The sequence below is a fragment of the Sphaeramia orbicularis genome, chromosome 4 (assembly GCF_902148855.1).
Source record: "Sphaeramia orbicularis chromosome 4, fSphaOr1.1, whole genome shotgun sequence".
Lineage (NCBI taxonomy): Eukaryota > Metazoa > Chordata > Actinopteri > Kurtiformes > Apogonidae > Sphaeramia > Sphaeramia orbicularis.
In genome coordinates, this window is record NC_043960.1 from 27,203,755 (window position 1) to 27,229,387 (window position 25,633).

A 25,633-nucleotide genomic window follows, 5' to 3' on the forward strand; every position below is an offset into this window, starting at 1 on the left:
AAAAAAAAAACAATTTGAATTTACTCTGAGCTCTTATGAACACCTACATGATCAGTGAATTAAATATAGGAAAATACCTGATTTACACTGAAAAAACATATAAGACAGAGGTTAATTTTATAATAAACAGTGATAAATCCCTTAAGAAAGGTTAAATTGAGAGAAAAATGTATTTGGAAACTAACACGAACGTAGCACCGGGTCTTTATGGGTTAATGCAGAAAGGTACTTGTGTGTGATTTTATTTGACTGTGCTTCAGAGATTCACCAGGGGGTTGCAGTTCACTTTCTTTTAGCATCTTGTGTCTGTATTCACTGTTTTCTACAAACCTTTTTAACCGATGTAATAAGAGCAAAACTGTAACAACCTCAAGACATAAAACGGAAATTCTCCAGAATAAATATTAAAAAAAAAAATCACCTTGAGGTTGTTGTGTTTGTCGGTGTGAGCGACGAGCAGGTCTTTGGTGCACTGGACGTCATTGGGCAGCTCCGTCTCAGCCAGATCTGTCCCAAACTTCTGCAACATCTGGGCCGTAGTTTTCACCGTCATGGCGAAGTTCTCTATGGCCTACGGACAAACAACAACACAAACAAGAGCCTCTGAACCACCCTTAACACATAATGGTCTTTACAGTCAAAGCTGGGGTTTAACTGGATTAGCATGTCACTGTTCCCTGAATATCTTCAGATAAGACTGATTGATTAATTTAGTGATTTATTCCGAACATGCAATGAAATTTAACAATATATATGAACAAGCAAAACATGAACAATAATTCAAAAATCAACAATCAAGACAATCTTAGACAAAAGAAGTAGTTTCATTTACGTGGGATGGGAAGAAGTACAATTTATTTAATCCCACCCCCTCTCCATAAGATATTATTAACTAGAAAAGCAACCTGATCACCACCTAAATTTAATAATTTCTTCCTTGTGCCAGTATCAACATTTCCTGAAAATTTCATCAAAATCTGTCCATAACTTTTTGAGTTTTCTTGCTAACAGACAGACACACAAACAAACAAACAAACAAACAGACAGACAGACAGACTGTCATGCCTGCAGCCAGACGATAGTCTAGTTTTGTCTGTCTTTTATGTTTTGTGTGTCACTTCCTGTTTTATTTTGTTAAGTTTTCCCTCATGTGTCTTGTCTGTCGTCTTTACTTCCTGTTCCCCGTTCATCCTGACCTCTGTCCTGATTACCTGTCTCAGCCCTGATTTGCTCCACCTGTGTCTAGTTGTCTTCCCTCCCTTTTGTGTATTTAAACCCTGCCTTTTCCTTTTGTCAATCGCCAGTTTGTAACTCCTGTAGTTCAGACCAGCGTTCTTGACCTCGTTTGTTCGTTTGCCTGCCTGTGTATGACCTGTTTCCGTCCCTGACCTCCCTTTGCTTTTCCCCAGTCGGGGAAAATACTCCTAACACCGCTCGGGGAGACGGGCTGCTGCCCTCGATCCGGAGGACGAATCAGAGGAGGAAATCTCCAACCATTATCCTCAAGATTCTGTCTCTCATAATATTTTTTCACCTGTGTGTGAATAATAAATCTTTTGGAACTAATTTTTGCTGTCTGAGTTCTGCATTTGGATTCTGTGGTTGTACTAACGATATCACAGTACAAACTGGCCAAAGTATGAATCCAGCAGAACTCACACAGGTCAAGGAGGCTATTCAGTCCCAGGGGCACAGGCTGGGGGGACATGAGAAGGCGCTACACTCCTTGGTGGATAGGATGACACAGTTAGCCACACAGGTTTCCCAGCTCACCCGTACCCAGGCTGTGGTTGCAGCTGTGTCAGGCGAGAGTCAGGCTGCCAGCCCGCATGTTCGAGACTCGGCTGAGCCGGACATTCCGGCGCCATCCAAGTATTCTGGTAACCCCGACACCTGTCGAGACTTTTTTACACAACTTCAGTTAATTTTTGATTCTCAGCCTATTCGTTTTGCTAAAGACTCTGTAAGAATTGCCTATGTGGCTAGCCTGCTGGAGGGTCCCCCACTCAGTTACTTCAACGCTCTGTTTGAACAAGGTTCTCCTGCTGTTCAGTCTTTTTCGGCTCTGGCATCCGAACTTAAGAGGGTATACGATCACCCGGTTCGGAGCCAGTTCGCTGGTCACCAGATTATGAGGCTCAGACAGGGAGAAAAGCCTATCAGGCAGTATGTGAGCGCATTTCGTTCCTTAGCAGTGGAATCAGGGTGGAATAACCAGGCCCTGATCACTGCTTTTCTGTCCGGCCTTAATCGCTCTGTTGGCCGTGAGATGGCGCTCCGTCAACAACTTCACTCCCTAGACGACGTCATTACCGAGGCCATCCGGGTCGCTGACCAGGAGTCTGTTTGGCAGTCAGTGGAACCAGAGGTCAACTCTCCGTCCTGTAAGGGACCTGGTCGTGAGACGCTACGCCTTCCGGTGGCAGAGACTAAGTGTAACCAGGGGGAACCTATGCAGTTGGGACGAACTCACATATCAGCAGAAGAACGTCGTCGACGCATGACTGAGGGTCTCTGCCTGTACTGCGGACAAAGTGGACACAGAGTTAGTAACTGCACTCTTAGACCTGATGCCAAGACAGGGGAGGGGTCGCTGTTGAGCAGAACTGTGTGTTTATCTACTGTCACTCGCCCGTTTCCTGTGGTTCTTCTGTGTTCTAACTCTCTGTCTCTCCAGCACCCCGTCCTGATCGATTCCGGGTCCGACGCTAACCTTATGGACCAGAACCTGGTTAATAAACTGGGACTCATCTCGACTCCGGTTCAGCGTCCGCTGGAAGCCCGAGCCCTGGACGATCACGTGATTTGCCGCATTACTCATTGTACTGAACCAGTTGCTATGCAGTTCCTGGATGGGCACTCTGAAAGCATTAGCTTTTATGTTTATAATTCTGAGACTCAGCCACTAATTCTGGGTTACCCATGGTTACAGACTCACGAACCATTTATTGATTGGGGCACAGGGGAGGTTATTTCGTGGAGTAAAGATTGTGAGACTCGTTGCAAGTTTGTTGAATTGCCTGTTTGTCCTCCCCAAGCGTCACAAATTTCTGTAGCCCCAGTTAGTGTTCCCTTGGAGGAAAATAAGGATTTTCCTGCACTAGAGAAGGTTCCATTGTGTTACCACGATTTAAAGGAGGTTTTCAGTAAGTCCAAAGCTACGGCCCTGCCTCCTCATCATCCTTATGACTGCTCCATAGACTTACGCCCTGGTACGTCTCCTCCTAAAGGGAGGTTATATTCTCTGTCTGGACCAGAAAACTTAGCCATGAAAAAGTACATTGATGAGTCCCTGGCTGCTGGGTTAATTAGGCCCTCTTCGTCGCCTGCAGGAGCAGGTTTCTTCTTTGTGGATAAAAAGGACAAGTCACTAAGGCCATGTATTGACTACCGGGGGCTTAATGATATTACAGTCCGCAACAGATACCCTTTGCCACTGATGTCCTCAGCCTTTGAACTATTGCATGGTGCTAAGATCTTCTCCAAATTAGACTTTCGTAACGCCTACCATTTAGTTAGAATCAGGGAAGGAGACGAATGGAAGACAGCGTTCAACACCCCTAGTGGCCACTACGAATATCTGGTGATGCCCTTTGGTCTGACCAACGCTCCTGCTGTCTTCCAAGCCCTAGTCAATGATGTGCTCAGAGACATGTTGAATGTATTTGTGTTTGTCTATTTGGACGACATTTTGATTTTTTCCCCAGACGAGGAAACACACATTCAGCATGTGCGACAGGTGCTCCAAAGACTCCTCGCTAACCAACTGTTCGTCAAGGCGGAGAAATGTGAATTCCATCAGCCTTCGGTGTCATTTTTGGGCTTCATCATTTCTGAAGGAAGCGTTCAGATGGACCCTGAAAAGGTTAGTGCTGTTAGGGAGTGGCCTACTCCAACGTCCCGGAAGGACGTTCAAAGATTTCTAGGATTTGCTAACTTCTACAGGAAGTTTATCCGGGGGTTCAGCAGCGTGGCTGCCCCCCTGCATGCTCTCACTTCTTCTAAGTCTGTGTTCAGGTGGAATCCTGAAGCGGATAAGGCCTTCAACCGCCTTAAGGGGGCGTTCTCCACGGCACCCATCCTGTCCGTCCCCGACCCGGCTCTGCAGTTTGTGGTGGAAGTCGACGCCTCCGACTTGGGTGTGGGGGCGGTTATATCGCAACGCTCTCCTTCTGACAACAGGCTCCACCCCTGTGCTTATTTGTCTAAAAGGCTGTCGCCTGCTGAACGGAACTATGATATTGGAAACCGTGAGTTGCTGGCCATCAAAGTGGCGTTGGAGGAGTGGCGCCATTGGTTGGAGGGGACGGACGTGCCGTTTCTCATCTGGACGGACCATAAAAACCTGGAGTACCTGCGCTCAGCTAAGCGCCTCAACTCTCGTCAGGCCAGGTGGGCTCTGTTTTTTACTCGCTTTAATTTCACTCTATCCTACCGTCCGGGCTCTAAGAATGGGAAGCCAGATGCTCTCTCCAGAGTGTTTTCTCCTGACATTTTTGTTTCGGAACCTGAGACTATTCTGCCCAGCTCCTGTATGGTGGGGGCTTTTCAGTGGGGTGTGGAGAGGTTGGTCTAGGAGGCCCTTAATGATTGTGAAATTCCGGATGGCGTCCCGCCAGACCGCCTATTTGTTCCTCCTCACCTCCGTTCTCAGGTGATCCAGTGGGGCCATGCATCTAAGGTGGCGTGCCATCCCGGAGTGAAGAGGACTCTGTTTGTGCTGAAACAGCGCTTCTGGTGGACAGCTATGGAAAAGGACGTCGCTGAATATGTGGCCGCCTGTCCTGTGTGTGCGGTCAGCAAGGTCTCTAATAAGGCTCCGATGGGGGAGTTGCGTCTGTTGCCTGTCCCCAAGAGGCCCTGGTCGGACATCGCCTTGGACTTTGTGACTGGGTTACCTTTATCTAACGGTAACACGGTTGTACTTACGGTAGTGGATAGGTTTTCTAAGATGGTGCATTTCATTCCCCTACCTAAACTGCCTTCGGCTAAGGAAACAGCGGAGGCGCTGTTAACCCATGTTTTTCGCCTGCATGGTTTTCCCAGAGACGTGGTCTCTGATAGAGGGCCCCAGTTTATTGCCAGTTTTTGGAAAGCTTTTTGTTCTCTTGTTGGTGCTTCTGTCAGTCTGTCTTCAGGTTTCCACCCTCAGACCAACGGCCAAACGGAGAGGCTGAATCAGGTCCTGGAGGTGGGACTCCGTGTGCTGGCCTCCCAGAACCCCGCCTCCTGGAGCCGCCAGTTGTTGTGGGTGGAGTTCGCCCACAATTCACTGCCCAGTGCGTCTTCAGGTTTATCACCCTTTCATGTGGTTTATGGTTACCAGCCGCCATTGTTCCCTTCGTTGGAAAAGGAGGTGGGCGTGCCTTCGGCCTTGGCTCTCATCCATAGATGCAAGAGGACCTGGACTCGAGCTAGACAGGCCCTGCTGAAGGCGTCGGGCCGTTACAAGACTACGGCTGACTCCCGGAGAAGCCCCGCTCCCGTTTACCATCCGGACCAGAGGGTTTGGCTGTCGGCTAAGCATCTTCCTCTGAGGATCGAGAGTCGCAAGTTGGCACCCAGGTTCGTAGGTCCATTTCCTATCTCGAAAATTATTAACCCTGTTTCTGTACGTTTGAAGTTACCAAGGTCTATGAGGATCCATCCCACGTTTCACGTCAGCCAAATCAAACCGGTGAAAGAAAGCCATCTGGTCCCGCCCACCCAACCCCCACCTCCTCCACGAATTATTGACGGGGATCCAGCTTACACGGTCCGGCGGTTGATGGCAGCTCGTCGCCGGGGAAGAGGATTCCAATACCTTGTGGATTGGGAGGGTTATGGTCCTGAGGAGCGTTCCTGGGTGCCAGCGTCCCGCATTCTGGACCCTGACCTAATCCGACAGTTCCATCAAAGTCATCCTGATGTCCCTGGTCCGTCTAGTGCCGTCCCTAGGAGGGGGGGTACTGTCATGCCTGCAGCCAGACGATAGTCTGGTTTTGTCTGTCTTTTATGTTTTGTGTGTCACTTCCTGTTTTATTTTGTTAAGTTTTCCCTCATGTGTCTTGTCTGTCGTCTTTACTTCCTGTTCCCCGTTCATCCTGACCTCTGTCCTGATTACCTGTCTCCGCCCTGATTTGCTCCACCTGTGTCTAGTTGTCTTCCCTCCCTTTTGTGTATTTAAACCCTGCCTTTTCCTTTTGTCAATCGCCAGTTTGTAACTCCTGTAGTTCAGACCAGCGTTCTTGACCTCGTTTGTTCGTTTGCTTGCCTGTGTATGACCTGTTTCCGTCCCTGACCTCCCTTTGCTTTTCCCCAGTCGGGGAAAATACTCCTAACACCGCTCGGGGAGACGGGCTGCTGCCCTCGATCCGGAGGACGAATCAGAGGAGGAAATCTCCAACCATTATCTTCAAGATTCTGTCTCTCATAATATTTTTTCACCTGTGTGTGAATAATAAATCTTTTGGAACTAATTTTTGTTGTCTGAGTTCTGCATTTGGATTCTGTGGTTGTACTAACGATATCACACAGACAGACATACACACAAACAAACAGACAGACAGACAGACAGACAAACAAACACACAAACACACAAACAAACACACAAACAAACAAACAGTCAAACCCTGATGAAAACATAACCTCCTTGGCGGAGGTAATAATATATATTTATGCACCTCTTCCTTTTACATTACTCTTATATTTATATATCTATTCACACAGACACACTCATACATCATATACTCATACACATACATATATACCAGAGGCAATTTCTCATAGACTGCAAGGGAAGCTCGGCTTCCCCTAAACTTACGAAAATTAAATGGTTAAATATGTTCGGTTGTGTTGACATTTCATTGACTACAAATGTGTTTGAACACGTTCATCTCACAGGCGAGTTTGTTCAGAATCAGCTTTATCACAAATCAACAGACTCGATGTTGTTCACTTCTCATACATTCCCGTTGCGCTGTTTTGTCATGTGATCTCTGCTCAGTGCATTTGCCCGTAGAAGCTCAGCGTCCATGCACTTCAATGGGACTGAGTGGAACAGTTTTTTTCATTGCCTCAAAACTGGACGGTAATTGGATAAATGCCAAGATGTTGTCCCGCCCCCGGACGCTCAGCGTCTCTGGGGGTGAATGGAGCTGTGGGCGGAGCTCGGCCGGGCTGGACGCTGAGCTTCCATGGGCTGATTGGAGGATCAGTTGAAAGGCTGAATTCTGTTTGATTGACAGCTATTTTGAGATCTACTCCTTCACTGACACAGTTCAGTTTAATACCACCGCGCATTCTGCTGTGAAATCAAGAGAGAAACCACTACAAAATTACTTGTTCATTTCTTGCACCGTAAGTAAAACACACTCATCGTACTTCCTTGTTTCAATTTAACATATTTTCAACGTTTTCTTGTTTACTTGGTACGATAAGGTCACTGACCATTTTCTTAAAAAGGAATGGAGGGCCAAATTTATGTTTAATTAACTTGACATTTTTTTATGTAAGCCGACAATGAGCTTCCCCTCTCTGAAAGACAAGCAGCCGCCACTGATATATACGCACGTTTATACATATACACACAATATGCAAATACACATATAATCTTTTACTCCCTTCCCTCTCAGTGAATAACTTGTGACTATTTCCTGGTAGTAGATTATTTTTGGCTTTGAATATGACTTGTGCTGTTTGTAGCTCTATGATGTCTTTGAGTTTTAGTAACTTTGACTGTAAAAATAAAGCGTTTGATATGTAACCATCTGTGTTTACTCACGGTTCTGTGGTGGATCCACTGGCTGTGACAGTACTCCAGATTTCCTCCCAGTTCTCGGGTCAGCTGACCTTTATCCACGTAGCTGTGCAGGTCAGCCAGAGAGTTCAGCATCACAATCTGCAAACAAAGGCAAAACTTCAGAAAGCTGCCACACATTATCTTAATGCATGTTCAAGTATGGAATAAAATAAACCTACTGGCCACAATAAATCATCATAAAGTTCCTCATGGTTAATTCACATGGGACACAACTTTACAAACATTTATGTATTAGATTGACAACAAGTTAAAAAACCTTTGTGTTTTTGTTTTTTTTGTTTTTTTTTTCAAACTTCAACCCTACATGAAGATTTTTTAAAAATAATTTTCTGCAGTTTAAGGCCTAATTAATGAACTATGCCCCTGCTTGTCCCAATTAATTCTCTTGATACATTATCACACCCATTTCATGCTCATAAAAGCGATGTGATCATTCATGTGATTTCACTGATTTCTTTACATCACCTGTCAGTGGATAATAAAAGCATTTATTCACATTAAGATATCAAACAAAACTTAAAGAAATGTTGCATTGAGTCCCTGTTTCTGTTTCTTGCTACTATCAGAATCAATTTGAAGTTTTGAGTTTCTGTGAAGCTGTGAGAACGACAACCGCAATTCACCTCACTAAAGGATATAGCCACAGTATACAGGATGTAGCATAAAGTAGGTGTTAAAAAAAACAGTTATTGTTTGACTTTTTGGGGGTTACAGATCTAAATGTGCAGCTGCATGAGTTTCCTGTCAGTAAATTCAGATACGGATGAATTAGACCTTCAGTAGTTGTACTTCAAGGCTGAATTCTTAAGCTTAATCTGATGATTAGTTTCTTTCACAAGTCTCTGTTGGTTAAACTGATATAGGCTATATAGACTTTCACTTGTAAGTGTTTCACAGTAACATGAAAAAGAAACTATAGGAAAGAGAAAAAAAAGGCGCGAAGGCACAATTATGTTGTAATGGAACATATTTTGCTATAGTTTGCTATTCTAATAGAGTGAATTAATATGTATATTTGGTGTACCCATATATGTGTGTGTGTGTGTGTGTGTGTATATATATATTTTTTTTTCATATTTTTTTGTTCTAGTGATAATTTCTTTCTTGCTCCTTTTTACTCTACTTACACAGAGCAACTGTAACAACACAACAATTAACTGAAACTATAACCATAACTATATGAGAAAACAAAACCCTAACACACTGATAGAAACACTGTGAAGGATGTGTCGAACATACACTAACAATGTTTTTCAGATATCAGAGGAACACAAATATTAATACTGCCAGTTGCTAAATGATTGCACACTATAAAGAAAACACTAGTTACATATTTATCAGTTCTCAACAGCCTTTAGAGAATAAATGTAACTTTTTGCAAAATAATAACTAAGTTCAGTCCAGACAGAGACAGAGGATGTGTGACCTTTATTTACAGTATGTGTTGCTTCCAGATCTTTCAGCAGCTCTTAAACTTATCTCATGTAGTCTTGATCATTGTGCAGTTTGCATTGCACTTCTTCTTGTAACCTTGTAACACCATCTTATAAATAAAGTTATAAATAAAGTTTAAGGTGATCTGAGTTCAGTTTATGGGTTGTGATTAATTGAAGGGGCTTGTTTCCGTGTCGACAAAACAGACAGAAAAATATGTAAACACATCACGGTTCATGCAGAGCAGAGCTGAGACACGGCACTCAGTAATGGCTGTGTGTGCAACCGGTGTTACAGCCAAGGAAAGATTAGTCATTTGTTTTATTCTCTTTTTAGTTTAATTTTTTCCTGTGATTCTGTGACGATCACAGCTATGATGTACTAGTCAAAGTCTCGGTGTAGTACTAGTAGTACTAATAGTGTAGTACTCTGCTCTAAGATTGTCATTTTATGCAACCTTAAATGTTTCTTTCTTTCTTTCTTTCTTTCTCTGCTAAAAGCCTGACTAGGGACTGGAGATGGAAACTAACAATAACTGTAATCTCTTTATGTGAATCATCAGTTACCACAGCTTGTTTGTAACAGGTAGAAGTTAAACTATGTCATTTGCATTGTCCCTATCAAATAAATTTTATGAATAAATACAAAAGTCAAGATCTACACTTTTATTCAGCTCTAGTCACAGGAATTTAATTCAACAGTATAACTGCTGCATCAATACTCTTATTTAAAACTTATCATTAGCTTCATAGCATAATTGTCCAAGTCGTATTTTTGGCCACATTGTGATATCTGCGTAACCTGACTCTCCTGACACTACTGATTCATTTTTCATCATTGGCAATGACCTGCAAAAAATATGACTTAGGCAATGACGTTATGAGGCAAGCAATATGTTTCAAACCTGTGGCTAATGCAGTGTTACCTTTATGAGAAATTGTGATAAACATTTCTGAGAAAGGCGTTTCACACAAAACTATGTTAAAAACATATATTATCTTATGTTACATCAGTGTTAACTATAATCAGCTCTGACGCTGACAAACACGACTGGTCACAGTGCTGCAACCTCCAGTTCTGCACTTTAGCAACTGCAAAAAACAACGCGCAACAGTTGCAGACCAGATATAATGTTTAACCTAGCGTAACCCTAGTGGTTGTGTGTTTTTGATTCCTGCTGTTCTGTGGTTCCTCACTCTCACAGTGAGTGGTAGGTACTTTCCATTGAGTTTGTCTTAAATGTGATTACACCTTTGCACTCTGTGTCCTTTTGCATGGTTTTAATTTATTTATGTCTTGTCCTAATTGCTTTTAATGTCCTACACAAACAATGGAAAAATTGCTGCACTCTTTCTTTAGTAACTTTATGGAGCCAATACTCATTATATCACCTGGTCACATAATGCTAAACCAGTAGTAAATAAGTGTTATTGTAAAGTGTACAGACACATGGAAAAAGAAAAGAAAAATCATAAAATCACCAGCTACAGTAGTGTGAGGTCAAGGGCGTCACGGATGGACAGCCCACTACTTTTTGATTCAGAACTTTTGAACCAGACGAGTTTAAGACAAATATTACACATAATTGGAAAGGTCTAAATGCCATCTTAAACGCACTCAAAGGACAAAATTTAGTTTCAAATATTTTGAAATGAAAAATATCAAAAACTACTGTGTCACAGATGGACAAAAAATTAACGTCTATTTTTTGCAAGAATTACAAAGTTCTCAAAAGTGAAGTTCCTATGACATTTTCATCCTCAAATGTATTCAGTGTATGCCTTAAACCCTCTATTTTACAACCTAATAATTGGTTAGAGGAACAAAATATTTTATCATACCTGTATAGCAAGAGTTTTGACAAATGGCAAAGCCAAAAAACATCACAGATGGACAACAAAATTAAATATCGAATGAAACATTTTTTATTTAATCTATCTATATATCTATATATATATATATACACACACACACATATATATTTTATTATTATTATTTTTTTTTTTTTTACAATATTTACAACATACAAATAATATTAACCTTATATTCAAAAGTATTTTGCATAGATATATGCATTTACAGTGTTTAGAATATGACATAAATAATATAATAGTCAAATGTCAATGTATTTAGAGTAAATTTAGTTTATTTATGAGTTTATAAAATGAACCCAGAATGACGGCAGAAAACTTTGTCACTTTCCAAACATTCACACTCATAAAACTCCTCAAAATTTTTTTTCACAATTTTTTTCTCATTTCAAAATACATTTTATAATATAAGTAATTACCTACCCAAAACTATAAGTTTGGTGTAGGTTATTGTAATTAAATTTTTTTGAATAGATATTAACCTCCCCTGGACTCTGCCCAGTTGTTTTATTTTGATGCATTGTACACATAGTATGTTGTTGTGCAGGATTTCATTGTTGTTGTTGGTTATCTTCATCTATGACGTGGTATGAAACATGCTTACCGGTACCTTCATTTTAAAGTCATCTCTGTGCAGTTTGATCCCCAGGTCTGCTATGGCCCTCTGGAAGAACCTGGATGGCCTCAGCACTAACACCAGCTGCAGGTTTCCTGGAAATGCCCCCTAAAAAACAGAACAGTATATAAACTGATTAGATCTCCAGCCTGTCCATTCATTCATTCATTCATTCATTCATTCATTAAGTAATTTTCTTTAAGGTGAGTTAGCTACGAACTGGCAGAAACAGTTAACTGGCTACATGCAATAATTTATTTCAAGCGAAAGTAGAGGTAACAATTTAGATAAATAAATATTAATCAAAAACAAGTGGAAATCATTAAGTTCGACCAGACTTTGAACTGAAAATGAGTAAGTAAATCAATCAATCAATCAATCAATCAATCAATCCCTTTGTCATTTAGTATATCAACAATAAACCATGTGAGTGTGTTTCATCAGAAATTTTGCATATCTGCTTAATAACTTTCATTTCAAGGTTTATAATTCTGAAAATAAATGAATATGAGATAGTTATAACAGTTAAAATATTTTACATTACAGCACTTTATGGTACTTTTTTTTTGGGGGGGGGGGGGGGGGGGGGGGGGCTCTTTTTTAAAATTTACATTGTGAAAAGAAAATTCCAAAAAAGACATCAAAATTAGTGTTAATCACTGACCTTTATATATAAAACAAAAGTGCCATAATAGTGGCTGAATATTAGACATTTACTATAAGAAAGGACGTTGTTTTAAAGATTTATTGCAACTAAATCAGAAAAAAAATTATTAATATATAACAACTTTACTGAACTGTTTTGACATTTGACACTGAAGGATGTTTTTCAAGTGAGTTCATCTAAAAACAAAGTAAGAATAAAGTGTGTGGATGTGAGGAATGTGAATTTGTGGTATGAAAAATCATTAAAGGGCAGTAAAAGTGTAGCAAGAGCTTTATTTATTTATTTTTTAAATTCTGACAAGTAGATAGGTGTCAGTGAACTTAGTTCCACATGATTTGATGAATGGATTTACTAAGACCACTGACTCTAAATGTTCAAATCCATATATAAAAACTAGGCTCTCGTCATTTATCATTAAAAAGCTCATGCACTGAGTCAGTGACCTAACGGAGGTGAAAACAGCACTGAGCTCTATTTCCTATTTTAAACCTGCAACTGCACATATGAGTCATTTTAAAACCCGGTCACCCTGATGCTCACTGTGGTAACATGCTCTACTTGTACAGAACAAAAAAAAAAAACACCTTTGAGAATATATTAAATATTATTACAGTGCAGCACAAATGAGATACTGACGTTCTATATCAGTGGTTCCCAACCTTTTTTGGCTCGTGACCCCATTTTAACATCCCAAATTTCTGGTGACCCCAGACATTCAACATGGAGACTTTTCTCTTGGAGATGTCTTAGTGGGGCCAGGTGGGTGAAGAAATCTTTCCATTCTCCGTTTGGTCCGGTTTTCTGACTGTGACTGTGTCTGGGCAGGTTGAAGTGTAGAAGCTAATGCACGCGGTCATGTGATCGGGTCAGATAGGCTATCCAGCATTTTATTTGAACTTGATTTTTATAGGAAAAGTGTGTAGTATTTTAATTATAATGAAATATATATTGAATCATTAAAAAATATTTTTAGTAGCATTTTTTTTTTTTTATCAATTACTAGAAATTTCAGGTGACCCCATTTGAATTCCAGGTGACCCCACGTGGGGTCGCGACCCCAAGGTTTAAAAACACTGTTCTATATATTCAGATCTGAGTGTAAAAAGAATATGTCAGCATGTTTTGCATCAATTTTGAGTTTTAAAAAATATCATGGTTACATTAAACAGCCAAAGCAGAATTGCAGTTGCTAACGTTATTCTCCGATGATCTTTGGTAGATGTGATTAACCTCCTAAGAGCCAGGAAATGTCAGCAAAGTACCAGCTTTTTTTGTTTTTTATTAAATCGGTGCCTATATTGGAAACATCATGATGCAACAGTTTTTTCAGATGCAGTTTTTAAAATTTTTATGGAATGTCCTTTGTGGTGGACAGTTTTCTTTTCTTTTTTTGTACAGGGTGGGGAAGCAAAATTTACAATATTTTGAGGCAGGGATTGAAAGACAGTGTATGACCAATTAATTTATTGAAAGTCATGAGAATTTATTTGCCACAAGAAAACTGACATAATAGAAAAGGTTTTTATTCTATGTGTCCTCCTTCTTTCTCAATAACTGCCTTCACACATTTCCTGAAACTTGCGCAAGTGTTCCTCAAATATTCGGGTGACAACTTCTCCCATTCTTCTGTAATAGTATCTTCCAGACTTTCTCGTAATAGTTTTGCTCATAGTCATTCTCTTCTTTCCATTATAAACAGTTTTTATGGACACTCCAACTATTTTTGAAATCTCCTTTGGTGTGACGAGTGCATTCAGCAAATCACACACTCTTTGACGTTTGCTTTCCTGATTACTCATATGGGCAAAAGTTTCTGAAGAGGTATGGATAATAGTGTTAGGTATGATTATGACATCAATATATGTTTGGTTTTAAAACAATTGATGTAGTGCCTGCTGAGAAAAAACAACTAAATGTTCATTGTAAATTTTGCTTCCCCACCCTGTATAAAGTTGTGAAACTCTTGTCCACAAATGTGGACAGAAAACCCAAAGCTGGGTCTTAGGAGGTTAACCCTTTAAACCCTAACCTAAGATTGTCTGTCTGGACTTTTTTTCTTATTTTGACTATAAATAGGTTAGAAAATATGCTGTGAGTGAGTCCTTTTGCCCATTTTTCCAGAGCACTTAGAACTTTCAAAATCTAGCAGTCATTTACAATTTACTGCATGTTATAATACTGCTAAAACAGCTTCTTCTCCAGCTTCTAGTAAGTGAAATTACCATAATGACCCAATAAAGCCTAAAAAGCGCAGCATCTCAGGTTTCGGAAACTGTTGAAAGTTTTCCAATTGCACAAACAGTGAAGGAGTTACAGCCATCCAAACTGCATATGCACAGGGTGTGTCATCGCTGACACACCAGGTTTTAAAGAGTTAAAACAGATAATGTTGAGTAACTTAGTTAAAGCAGGATAGCCATGAAAGTGCTTTAGATTCTACTTCAGTTTTATTACCAGGTGATAAAACCTCTCTCAGATGCTCCTCACATCGAAGTGCATGAATGACTGTGCGTGTGTATTACATCTAATGCTACAGGCTGCATAGAGTTAGGTGTACGATTACATGGACAGGCCATTAATCCTGTTTCACTTGCCTGGGGTCCATTAGTAAATATGGTGGGTTTTGAGTGCATGGGATTTCAAAGAACTTACAGCGATCCTGGAGAGAGAGGCCTTCACTGAGCTCCATTTGTCCTTCCGTCTGTCAATGATGATGATAAAGCCAATACTGGCAGCGTCCAGGCTGGAGACAAGGGGGACAGGGGACATTACTACAGCATCCTGAAGATGTGTTGGCAGATAAATGGAACATCTGAGGCCAACTGATGCTGGAAATCATGAAGAACTCAGCAAAAGTGTAAAAAATGTTTGACTAAAACTATAAACATCACACCAGAATGTTCTCTATTAAGAATCATCTCTTGTAAAGCTGCAGTAGATGGTTCTGCGTTAGCTAAGTTAGCCACACTTTCAAGCCAGGAAAACCCACTGCTACTTTTATATTAGTTCCCAAATTTATTTTTCTCTCTATTTAACTAGTCTTAGGTGATTTATCACCATTTATTATAATATTATCCTCTGTATTTTGCATTTTTTAAGTGTATATCAGGTATATTCCTATATTTAATTTACTGATCATGTAGATGTTCATTAAAACTCAGATTAAAGTTGAAGGTTATTATATAAAAAACTGAGAAAACTGAAGAAAAAGTGACTTTTTCAGCAAAGATATTAATAACTGAATGTAAAAACACACATCTCCATCCACTGTCATTGATCCAACTCCACGGGTTTTACTGGTGAACCAATGTTGTAGAAGATTATGGTGTTTCCATGGTAACTACAGAGCCTCTGACACAGACTCTGCTTTATTGTCATTCAATCGATGGTACATGATAAAAGGAAATGTAGTTACCCAGGTCTCGGTTTTAGTGTAGAAGACAAAGACTAACATCTAAAATAGAATATATACAGTAAGTAGGGTAGAATAAAATTACCATAATAAAATATGCAAAGAAAAAAAAGAAAAGATAAAAAATAATAATATGTCCAAATAGGTTATTTCTGATGACCATGAAAAGATGATAAACTGCATTTTACACCAATTATTTACATGGATTGATGGGATTAGTGGATCAACAGGGATAAAATTAGATTAGATCAGTAGATGGTGTCTTTATGGGTTAATAAAAATAACAATATTAGAAAAATGACAGCCACCATTAACTGTACATTACCTTATACTGAATTTTCATCCATATTATATTTATCAACCATATTAGCCCATTTGTTTTAGACAGAAAAATACTTAGAATGCTAGATTTAGTAGCCACATCATGAGGTTCTATCTTGAATCTGGTATCAGACCTAATTTTAATCAAATTCAGTATGTTTATCAAATATTCAGTTAATCAACCAGAAAATGTTCAGCTCAGGTTAAATAAGCATAAAACATCAGACACCAGAAGGAGACAGCTGGTTATATCTGACATTCTGCAGATATTGCTAAGGTTTTTTTTTTTTTTTTTTTTTTTTTTTACAGTCTCATTTTCTTCAGCTAAGCTTTAATGAGCTGGAAAAAACACTTAATGTAATCATCACATCCTCAGTGAGCTGCCATGTTCAGTCATTAGAGCAAATTACATCCAGACCTGTACGATGTAATTCTGTAACATCAGAGCAGCTAAGAGGTTAAAGAGAGGTCTGGCACAAAGGGCTTTCATTTAAGTAAAGACTCCTTTTGGCTAATGAGTGTCTGGTATAAATGACTGTGAGAACGGAAAAGGTGTGTGCACCTGGGGATACTGGTCAGGTAGGTGACGACGTTGAGAAAATCTTCCTCTGGCACTTCGCTGAAGCCTGAGTACTCTGGGAAGGTGATAATGGGGGCGCCATCTTTCCCTCGCCCTCCTGAAACACAAAAACATCAAATTTGACATTTATTATCCTACAATAACCAACACGTTTTGGCCGTTTTAAAATACTGGCATCCATAACTAACTTTACACTCCTCTTCCTTCGCTGTATCAACATAAATGAAAAATGAATAACATCTATGTCCTGATCATTTCTTTTGTCAGTAGGTTTAGACAAACAAATATATATATAAAAAAAATATTCAACACAATCTATAATATTTTGTGCATTATTTTTCTGGCTGTTGATTGATGTAACATCTAGATCATGAGTGTCAAACTCATTTTAGTTCAGGTTTCACTTACAGCACAATTTGATCTCAAGTGGGACAAATAAAATAATAGAATAATAACCTATAAATAATGACAACCCGAAATTTTCCTCTTTTTTTTGAGCAAAAAAAAAAAAAAAAAATTAAGAAACCTCTATAACCTGAACAACCATGAACAACCTGAAATTTCTTAAGAAAAATATGATAATTTTAACAATATTATTATTATTATATTACCTATCCTTTCCACATATACAGTACAACTCACAGATCACAATGGATCCACAAAGGCACAGAATATTTACTAACAGGCATCTGGAACTGAAAAATATATCATTTACCTCTATGAACAAAGTAACTTGTCAAGACTCAGGTTTTGCACAAATTCATCTTGAATGGGTTCTATGCACAACCCCACTACTTCCTGAATTTAAGGCAGCTCCTTTATTTCCTGTCTTTCATTATTGGACGCACTGATTAATCCAGGTGTGTCTGACCACAGTAGTCGCAACAACAAGCAGCAGACACACCTGGACTAATCAGTGCGTCCAATAATGAAAGACAGGAAATAAAGGAGCAGGTTTAAGTTATGGAGGTAGTGGGGTGTGCATAGAGCCCATTGGACCCTTTGGTAGGCTGGTTTTGGCCCACAGGCCGTATGTTTGACACCCCTGATCCAGATGTTGTAACTTTCTATGCCTTTTCCAAAGTTTCGTCTGAAATATGTGGTATTGTCGAACTAAATAACTGCATTACAAACGGTTGAGTGTAATTCAAAGGGTAAAAAGCATTAAGGTCATTTGGATCATTGGTTCTAAATAGAGAATAGAATAGAATAGAATAGAATAGAATAGAATAGAATAGAATACCGGATAGTTGAGTTTACTTAAAAAATCTCAGGTAACTCGTTCCCTTAATAAATGTAAGTAATGAGTAATGAAAACTTGAGTGTATTAAACTTAAATGCTTGATTTGAATGGAATTGCTATTTTAAGTACAACACACTAAATGCCGAGTTCATTTAATTTAAAATTTGTTGCAATGGCAATTACTTCGCATAATCATTCGACTTAATCTCATCAGTTCATTTTACTCAATTCCAACTTGATTTAAATTAAAATCTTTTGCAATATAAAGTGCTTTGCATGATTTTTCAACTTAATATATTGCAGCATGATTGGAATTTAAAGACATTAGCTCCGTGTCATTTGCCAGTATAGGAAGTGTTTCTAATTTGGCAAAGTCTTAATGTTGATCAAGAAAAACTTAAGATGAACAGTAAAGTGATAGTTCTTCTTGTGGCTCTGACTCATGGTGCAGCTCTACAAAAATACAAAAACAAACACAAAAAGGCCAATAAACACTGACATACACACATTAAGTCAAAATTAACACTAATGCCACAACCCCGCTGAACCCCTGCACATAAAAAGAACACATTTTCAACAACATGCCCAATACCCACAATGCAATGTAGAGATAAAAAGGTGTGGTCATGAATAAAACTTAGTGATTTAAATCCATTCAACTTCAACTTTTTCGCGCTTTCGACTATGTCTACAAATTAGTAGAATATACTGAACATTTTATAGTAATGTCATTAAACTTAAATCATTTAAGTACATTGTAATTAAAGCATTATAGTAAATACAACTTCTGGTCTTACAGTGTAGAATAGAATAGAATAGAATAGAATAGAATAGAATAGAATAGAATAGAATAGAATAGAATAGAGAATACTTTATTCATCCTCTTGTGGTGAATTCAAGGTGTCCATCTACTCACATAAAATCCACAATCACAGCAGTACAAGTTCATACTGGTTAATATAAATATAAAAGTTGCATAGTAATATAAAAAGTACCATAGTAATGAAGTAAATAAAAAAAAAAAAAAAAAAAAAAAAAAAAAAAAGAGTTTGAAATTAAGCAAAAATAATAGAACTGTTGCACAGGAGTGTTTTCACTATGTCAGCACAGGATGCCATTTACACTATATTCACAACTGAAAGCTGCATTTACATGAAATGGTCACAAGATGGCAACCTTTAGCTAATAATTCTCTTGCATGATTCAAACGTGAGAGACTGTGTTTTCACCTGCCCTTGTGATACCTCTTTGGTTTTTTAAGAAAACATATGCTGTGAACTAACTAAACTTTTGAACTACATGAATTTACATCTCACTTTTGTCTTAAATTTTATGCAACTGAATATTGTAATTGTTGTTTTTTTTTTTTTTTACTTATTTTACTGTCTATATTGGTGCAGTGACAGTGTGTGTAATGATAATACTATTATGTTTTAGCAAAATTTACTGCAAAACAAGCAAGTGCAGAGGTATATTTCCTAAATGCATGTCTGGACAGGACTGAATATATTCACTATGAAAGATGAACAGCTAATAAAGTAAAGCTACGGGTGCTGTTTTTGAAGAAATTGTGATAATTCAGATGACAAGAGTATAAAATGGAGCAATACTATACAAAATTATAAAGGGGTACTGATCACCAAAAATTGCTCAGATACACTATAACATCTTTTCTTGTGAGATGACACTAAGAAACACATTCCTAACATGTTCTTTTTTCATTTGTCTGTTATCTTCAGTTTTACATTTCATCAGTTATTACCTTTACACCCAGTTAACTGAAAATGGAGAATGGAGGAGGGTGAGCGCTGGAGCGTGTCCGTCATGTGGTCTCATATACGTGATACTGGCCTCGGTTGTGAAAGTGCTGACATACACACAGTATGATCATATTAACCTACACTTGTCCCAGCAAGGTTACACCATCATACATACTATATGATTTACTGTAAAGAACATGTACAGATCCAGGACTTTCTTTGTTTCAGCAGGAGGACAGATTCGACAATACCTTCAGTATTCAAAGCTGAACTTAATGTTATTATTGAAAAAAAAAAAAAAATTCCATTATTTACAAAGAATGGGATTTAAAGGAGCACTGTATATTTCAGATGTCTATTAAACAGATCTGTAATTGTGTTCCTATCTAATTCATAGCATTAATAGTCATTTTCTCTGAATTCCTAAGGCAGTGTTTTAGCCCAGATCTAAATAATACACTCATTTGTCCCATTTTCAGGTGAAAACTGGGATTAAACGTTAAACAAGAGTTCCTCATCCTCAAAATGCTGAGGGTTAAACACTTCTGATGATTGATATGTACCAGTTAACAGTGGTGATGGCTTAAATGTCACATGTTTATAAAGGAAAACATAAAACAATAAATGATAAATAGTTAATTGACAGGAGACACTATTCTGAACAGCTATTCCTGCTGAAATATACATTAGCAGCTCTTATGTGTTTCAACAAGATTTCTGCTCAAGTTCAACATGTTCTGCACATTCAAGACATGTGACATATACACGTGTTTTAGCGCATTGAGACTGAAACACTGGTCAAATCTGTTGCCCATGTTATGTTGTTGTTTTTTTTTTTTTTTTTATATATTTTTGGTGTAGGTGTTAATACACATGATGTAAATACTGAGGAGTGTATATATCCCCTGCATCCACCCCAAAAATCTACATCACACACAAAAATCCTGCTTCATACCATTTCAAAAATCCTATTTCTATGTTAGTTCTTCTTCCAAAAGATAAAAAAAAAAACATAATAATCATAGCGCTCATATTTAATGCATGGGAATTTGTCCATCTACTCACATAAAATCCACAATCACAGCAATACAAATCAAATCAAATTCATATAGTGCCAAATCACAACAAAAGTTACCTCATGACACTTTACATATAGAGTACAACACGTCTTTACAGGTTTATATAAATATAAAAGTCGCATAGTAATGTAAAAAGTACCATAGTAGTAAAGTAAATAGACAAAAAAATTAAGAGTTTGAAATTAAGCAAAATAATATCATTATTTAGGTTTATAATTTTCGCTTTTAATAAGTAACTCCAGTAATTTCCTAAAAAATGTTTAATAGTCAACAAATCCTAGGTAACATTATTAATAATAATAATAATAATAATAATAATAATAATAATAATAATAATAATAATAATAATAATAATATATTGGTTTTATATAGCACTTTTCTAAGTACTCAAAGATGCTTAAAACTTTGAATTCATCCCACAAACAGTACATAGACAGTGGATCTGTAACCATCTGTGGTTTAAGCTTCACTGTTGTGTGGAAACGATTAAAAACACATCAGTAAGCCTTGTCACCACACTGGGTAACATGTTCCCTCTTTAGGACACAGACGGAATCACTCCTACTGTCACTTCACTCACTGTGTTCAAGGTCAAAGCTGTAGGATACTGGAACCATTTAAGTATCACAATAATCCCAGCATGTTTTTGTTTCAGGGTTGCTTTAATGTAAAAAACAAAACAAAACTGAATAATAATCTTAAACCTAAACCTTTTCAGTTAATATTGTTTTATTTGTCCATGTATTTTCATGTCTTGCTACTGATTACTGTTTGCCTTAATTCTGCAAACGTTTCAGCAGAGACTGAAATGAATGAATGATTTGAATGATTTATTTATTTTTTTTAAATGGGACAGTTCGTATAAATAAACACTTACACGTAAATACAAGAGATTATATCCATACAGCTAATTTCCATCTTGAGTCCCACTGGCAGGTAAAAAAAAAAAAAAAAAAAAAGCTTACAAATAACATACCATAACTGAAGTAAGATATGCAAAAAGAAAAACAAGCAATAACACATAGTGCACACAAATAGACAAAAATAAGGACCAAGGCAGCCACCAAGCAAAAATTTACACACAATTATATTACAAATTTCCTATTGTCGCTATTGCACATGATTATATCGCAAATAAAAATAAATAAATTAATAAATATATAAATAAACTATGCTAAGAGTCTCGTGTCAAATAATGTGCCAGATTATCTAATGTCTGTAACTACAACATATCTGTATGGACTCCTTAATGTTGTGTTTAACTCAACGATCAATATGTGGTAGTACAAGTCACAGTAATAATGTGATTGCAGATTTGTTAAAAGAATACCTCAAATACCTGCAAAAAAAGGAAGCATCTGTGCAAATAGCATTAAATCTTCCTAGCAGTATTTTTTTTTCCAACAGACAATTAACCCTTTCATGCATACTGGTCACTACAGTGGACAGCTATTCTACAGCTGTTCTCTTGTACATTCATGGATTTTGTTGTTCTTTTCGTTGTTGTTTTTTTTTTGTTTGTTTGTTTTTTACACATATCTTTATTAAAGTTTTAAGACACTACATATCTTTTCTGACATGAATTGGTAACATTATGTAGATCTCTCCTGAGCATAAACCCCCAGAATCACAAGCCCTCCCCATAGTTTTCACACAATTTATCACTAAATTCATGTTTCTGTGCATCAAAAATTAAACGTGTGGTGTCCAGCTGAGTGGACATTTTTGCAACTTAATGAAAAATAGGTTCATAAGAATTTTTGTTTTTCATTATTATTTTTTTTTAAGTATTTTTTATTTTTATTTTTTTGAATTATTTTTTTTTTATTTAATTTTTTAAAATTTATTTTTCAGAAGAAATTTTTCAGTCGCATTGTTTTTTTCATGCGTAAAGAGGAATAAAGACACTCAGGAAAAAAAATTGATTAAGGCTCTCATAATTCGTGGATGAAAGGGTTAAAACTTTTTTTAACAACTTTATTAACAACATTTGAGTATACAGTAAAAAAATTTAAACAAACATCAAGATGTCAAAAGAGAAAAAGCATTTGAACATATAAGTTTAAGAAAATAATGCATAGATTTAAAAATACAAAGCATAAAATACAAATAATAATAATTTTTTAAAAAAAGTAAATAAGTAAATAAATAAATAAATGCAACAGAGAGTTCAGTCAGTATTAAAAAATCGTTTATAAATAGCCAATGTGTTAGTGCTTTTTTTTTTTTTTTTTTATTATAAATTAATTCTAAAGATTTAATATAATTTTCAATTTCTAATAGGAAGATTTTAAAATTTGGGTGTGTTTTAGTATGAAAGGGTTAAAACTTGATTTTCACTTGGTTCAAGCTGTGACACAGTGCACTGACACACTGAGCTTCACCATTTTTTTTTTGTTTTTTTTGTCTTTGCGTTTTTGTATCAACTGCTAGGTAACTGTTAACTGTAAAAGATTGTGCCTGATGTACTGTCTCAGAGTTTTAACACATTCTCAAATACATAGCTTGAGCAAAGGAAAGGAAACAGGCCATAAAAAGCATAATGGATGAACTCAGACCACAGTGTGTAGGAAAACACCACCAATCAGTTGGAAGTGACTCATGAAAAAGACCAGAGAATCAAACCAAAAGTTTCATATGGTCAGGCTAGTTCAGGAGCCACATACAGCCCAATATAACCAGTAAAATAATCATATATTAACCTAGAAATAATCTCAACTCCAAATATTTGTCTGTTTCAGAGTGGAAAAAGTAAAACTCTATTATGAAAATCTTTACATCTAAAAAGTTGCCTTTTAAAAATGTGAAAAACCATAAATCACCTGAAATTTCTTAAGCAAAATAAGTGTGATTTTAACAATATTATGCCTCAACTTATCATTTACATATGTGCATTATAATTTATAGATCACAGTGGATCTACAAAGACACAAAACATTTAGTAATAGGTGAAATATTGTAAAATTGTACACTCCTTTTAAGACATTTCAGGTTGTTCATATTATTCACCTTTGTAAAGGATACAAATGTAAATATTTTCATGGAATTTTCCTTTTTTTCCCGAAGTTGTCATTATTTATCAGTTATTATGATCGTGTTTTACTGCTCAAACCCACTTGAGATCAAATTGGGTTGTACAGGGTGGGGAAGCAAAATTTACAATATTTTGAGGCAGGGATTGAAAGACAGTGTATGACCAATTAGTTTATTGAAAGTCATGAGAATTTATTTGCCACAAGAAAATTGACATCATAGAAAATGTTTTTATTCTATGTGTCCTCCTTCTTTCTCAATAACTGCCTTCACACGCTTCCTGAAACTTGCACAAGTGTTCCTCAAATATTCGGGTGACAACTTCTCCCATTCTTCTTTAACAGTATCTTCCAAACTTTCTCGTAATAGTTTTGCTCATAGTCATTCTCTTCTTTCCATTATAAACAGTCTTTATGGACACTCCAACTATTTTTGAAATCTCCTTTGGTGTAATGAGTGCATTCAGCAAATCACACACTCTTTGACGTTTGCTTTCCTGATTACTCATACGGGCAAAAGTTTCTGAAAAGGTATGGATAATAGTGTTAGGTATGATTATGACATCAATATATGTTTGGTTTCAAAACAATTGACCTAGTGCCTGCTTAGAAAAAACAACTAGATGTTCATTGTAAATTTTGCTTCCCCACCCTGTATGTGGACTCTGAACTAACACTATGTTGACACCCTTGACTGTTAATATCTTAGGTGTAATTGGGCCAGATCGGACCCCTTTGGTGGGCCGGATTTGGCCCGGGGGCCGTATGTTTGACACCCCTGGGCTAGACAAGCACAAGCCATAAACCACGCTTTTCTTTGCAGTTTCACTTATGTAAGTGTGCAGACGAGTAGTGCTGAGGAAGAGTCTTAAGGAACATTTGTTATTTTGGCTGTGGTGAGAAGGAATGAGAAGCATCCAAGTGGAACCACACACACTGACACCAACACATGTGGAAAAGTCTGAGGGCACCGGGTACGAAGACGCTAAATGCCTGCTGAGAAACCCTGCAGCTGGAAGCATTTATTCATACTTTTACAAACAAAAATAAACAGATGGAGTTGGAATGAATGAAGTAGTAAACATGTATTTGTGGTCATGCATTGTGACATTAACCATCTATTCAACTAATGATTTTGCACCATTCAGAATTTCCTATTAAGTCCTTTTATCTACAGATTGTGGTTAAAAAACACCCTAACTCCCCACTGGAACCTCAGCAGGGGTTCAGCTACTATATGTGCTATATTTGGTGAGTGAATCCTCAACAGGAAAAAATGCAGAATGTATTAACCACAGGGCTGTGTTCATATCTAGTGGTCTCGTGGATTCTCACAGATAGTCGAGCAGTGATTCCCCAAACCTTTTCAACTCCAGACTTATGCTGCATTCCAAAGAGCTGGGAGGTAGAGTATATCTCACTTGGAGTTAACTACGTCCCACCTCAAAGTATTCCAGGTGATCAGTGTTGAACATAAACAACAAATATGGAGATCGCAAATCTAAGCTCCTATTTGCTTTGTTACTGGAGAGGCATTTTGACTGTCCACACTACAGTGTTCTCATACATGCAAACGAGATGGAAGAGGTGAAAAAAATATATACATTGTGAGGTTTTTTTTTTTTTTTTTTCATTTCAAACTTGCATACAGTGTGCCACCATGTTGTGTTGACGTCGCGTTGTAGTTCAAGGTGAGGTCGGGGTTAGGGGGTGTAAGAAAATATCAGTGCTGCAATATATTGCGACATTTCATTTCACAACTCTTACTCTATTAATATTAAAAAGTACTGCATTGATATTTTTATGTATTTATTCAA

General features: G+C 37.5%; 1 protein-coding gene across 5 annotated transcripts in view; it reads right to left on the reverse strand.

Annotated features, from left to right (window-relative positions):
- Positions 1-25,633, reverse strand: part of mcf2l2 (MCF.2 cell line derived transforming sequence-like 2) — a 241,474-nt gene that overhangs the window by 167,913 nt on the left and 47,928 nt on the right. For all 5 annotated transcript variants that reach the window (XM_030133254.1, XM_030133256.1, XM_030133255.1 and 2 more), the window contains exons 3-7: positions 16,685-16,799; positions 15,042-15,132; positions 11,711-11,830; positions 7,763-7,879; positions 422-571 (exon numbers count right to left, since the gene is read on the reverse strand). In XM_030133254.1, coding sequence (XP_029989114.1) covers positions 422-571; positions 7,763-7,879; positions 11,711-11,830; positions 15,042-15,132; positions 16,685-16,799 — 593 coding nt within the window. The remainder of the gene's footprint in view (positions 1-421; positions 572-7,762; positions 7,880-11,710; positions 11,831-15,041; positions 15,133-16,684; positions 16,800-25,633) is intronic.